This window comes from Anneissia japonica, unplaced genomic scaffold (genome assembly GCF_011630105.1).
Source record: "Anneissia japonica isolate Jap-2015-1 unplaced genomic scaffold, ASM1163010v1 scaffold287854_len485379_cov200, whole genome shotgun sequence".
Taxonomy (NCBI): domain Eukaryota; kingdom Metazoa; phylum Echinodermata; class Crinoidea; order Comatulida; family Comatulidae; genus Anneissia; species Anneissia japonica.
In genome coordinates, this window is record NW_022732005.1 from 291,172 (window position 1) to 294,169 (window position 2,998).

The 2,998-nt window shown below is 34.7% G+C and overlaps 2 protein-coding genes across 2 annotated transcripts in view; one reads left to right on the forward strand and one right to left on the reverse strand.

Annotated features, from left to right (window-relative positions):
- Positions 1-1,558, forward strand: part of LOC117115526 (uncharacterized protein C12orf45-like) — a gene marked incomplete at its 3' end in the record, with an annotated part of 6,387 nt that extends 4,829 nt beyond the window's left edge. The window contains 3 exon segments of the mRNA XM_033259367.1: positions 90-143; positions 540-667; positions 1,310-1,558. Coding sequence (XP_033115258.1) covers positions 90-143; positions 540-667; positions 1,310-1,522 — 395 coding nt within the window.
- The window catches only part of LOC117115525 (structural maintenance of chromosomes protein 1A-like), a 25,224-nt gene extending 22,726 nt beyond the window's left edge, over positions 1-2,498 (reverse strand). Inside the window, exon 1 of the mRNA XM_033259365.1 lies at positions 2,224-2,498. Coding sequence (XP_033115256.1) covers positions 2,224-2,332 — 109 coding nt within the window. The 5' untranslated portion in view covers positions 2,333-2,498. The remainder of the gene's footprint in view (positions 1-2,223) is intronic.
- Positions 2,499-2,998: the final 500 nt, after the last annotated feature.

Here is a 2,998-nt window from a genome sequence, read left to right on the forward strand (position 1 = left end):
ATATGACTAGGTTAAACAATACATTATTTATAGGCCTAGTTGTTTTAGGTAGGCCTAGTCATTGATTCTTTTCATATTGATGATTTCAGCATACTCGCTTCTGATAGACTCAAAACGACCAACAAGACTTCCACCAAGTTCAGGTAAGACTACAACACGTACAAATTTCACTTGCCTAGAGTAGTAGCAGTTCAAAGGGTAATGCAAAATTATAAATACCTAGGCCTAGGCCCTGAAATAATTATTCAGGCGTCGCAAGTTTCTTGCTCTTCTGTGAACAAGCAAAAATCTTTTCTGAAATTCTGAATGGTTTGTAGTTATTTTTTGAACATTTTTCTCAGGCGATGTAATATTGACTCTGCCCAATTTATTTATTATAGTGATATTTGAATACACTATACAGTATGGGTTGATGCATAATTAATTTTTGTTAACATGCCAGTTACATGTGGAATATTTTAATTACATGAAAATCTGAATGTTTAACGAAGAACAATTGATTTTTAAAAACAACTTTTTTTCTTTCATCTAATGATCAGTCCTTAGTAAAGTTAAGTCGTTTCTGCCAGCTATGAAAGCAGCTAATGAAGATCTTATGATGAATGCCGCAGAGGATGGTGTTGGATTAGAGTTACCGGAGAATTATGATGGTCCCGCTATTCAAATGGTCAGTATAAAGTCTTTGTATAGACATCAAGGAATAAAAACTGAAAGGCTACATCTAATAATTAAACCATAATTAAAATCCAAACTCCAGTACTGTTGCCCACTGATAAGTTTTCGGTGTAACATACACTACTCCAAATAAAGTGAGATTTGTCATTGTTATTCAATATTTCTATTGTTTTATTAGATCATCTTCTGGAATGTAAAAATCAGTATTGATAACGATAATAATATTTATTGATAAGCGATACTTTTATAGCTTGTTTAGCGAACACTGATACCATTTAGACACCCGCCACCGTTAATAATTGAAAATTAAGAAATCTACTGCCCATAGAATTTTGAATATCGAAGCAAACTTACATCGCAGTAATCAGTGATTTTGGTCTGCGATTGATTGTAAAACACACAAGGTGCTAGCGCGATTTTATTTGCCTCTCTTTAAATTTCTAAAATTTTATTCACAAATAATTTTGTTTTTCCTTCCTGCACTCAGGTACTCTTCGCCGAATAATTTTGCTAAATTTAAGATTTTTTCAAAATTTATGTGCGCTAGGCAAAGTATTAAAAAAGTATAACCATAGGCCTATCAAAAACAAAAATATTTGTAAGGATAGAAATTTTTGCAATTATTCCCTTTCAGGATCTGACACAATTTGCTTTAGATTCAAGCTCTGATGATTCCAGCGATGAAGAAGATCCACCAATCACAGAGTATAATTTACAAACAACAGCATCAGTAGCCAATCAGAAACACAGACCAACCATTGAGGTACTGGCAGCAACTGATTCTCAACAAGCATCATGCACTCAGACAACAGAGGGTGTAACAAAGACAGACAGCACTGTCAAGTGATCTGATTTGTGGTTGTATGCATGTAAATAAGTGAATGTGTATAAGAGACAGTGACTAGGTTAAACAATACATTATTTATAGGCCTAGTTGTTTTAGGTAGGCCTAGTCATTGATTCTTTTCATATTGATGATTTCAGCATACTCGCTTCTGATAGACTCAAAACGACCAACAAGACTTCCACCAAGTTCAGGTAAGACTACAACACGTACAAATTTCACTTGCCTAGAGTAGTAGCAGTTCAAAGGGTAATGCAAAATTATAAATACCTAGGCCTAGGCCCTGAAATAATTATTCAGGCGTCGCAAGTTTCTTGCTCTTCTGTGAACAAGCAAAAATCTTTTCTGAAATTCTGAATGGTTTGTAGTTATTTTTTGAACATTTTTCTCAGGCGATGTAATATTGACTCTGCCCAATTTATTTATAGTGATATTTGAATACACTATACAGTATGGGTTGATGCATAATTAATTTTTGTTAACATGCCAGTTACATGTGGAATATTTTAATTACATGAAAATCTGAATGTTTAACGACTGTCTCTTATACACATCTAGATGTGTATAAGAGACAGCTATTAGACCTATCTAAAGTCTTCACTATCACTAAATTGTGTTAAAAGTCTGTTCGATATGAATCAATGCAGGCCTATTTTACCAGCTTACAGGCCTAGCATAGGCCCTACTCTATTGGCTTAACGTACCTGCTCCATTGGGTCCGATGATGGCAGTGAATGGCTTGAATGGACCAATTGTCTGCTTACCGCGGTAGGACTTGAAGTTGTCCAATTCAAGTAGTTTAAGAAAACCCATTTTGCGTTTTTTGATTCAGGAATAACAAAACACACTATTTAGAGTATTTCCTGTGTCCAATATACAGTGCAATTGCACTTAATTAATGATAAAATGCACTTTAATATTGACGAAACTTCCGAACATCCAACATGGCGGGAAAAACAAAGCCATCTTCTTAAACAGCGCCTCCACAAAACAAACTTAGATTTCTAACATGGCAGCCTCCATGCTTTCACAAGTTGCTGAGTGAGTTGGAGTGTCTACCAATCTTAAAAGCTCTGACAAGCAACATTCGAATCCGAAGATGGAACAAAAACTAAAGGAAATTGTTAAAGAACCACTAAACGCAAACAACAGTGGTTCACAGAAATAATTTGCACTGTCTTATGCGCTTACAAAGATGAAAATTAGCATAATGTATTAATGTTGATAACAAAATTATTTTATCTGGTACCAATCTAAGCTCTTCTTTCATTAGATGTTAGATGTAATTGCAAAGAGAGCCACATTTCACACTGAAGGGGTTTGTACGACATCAGTAATGTTATATCAATTCCAAGAATGTTTAAGGTTATATCGGTTGATGAGGAATTTATTGATTAGGCCTATAACAGCAAATTGAATCAATTTATTTTGCAAAAACAAGGTTTCCAGCTTCAGAGGGGGGAACATCTCCTGTCCGCA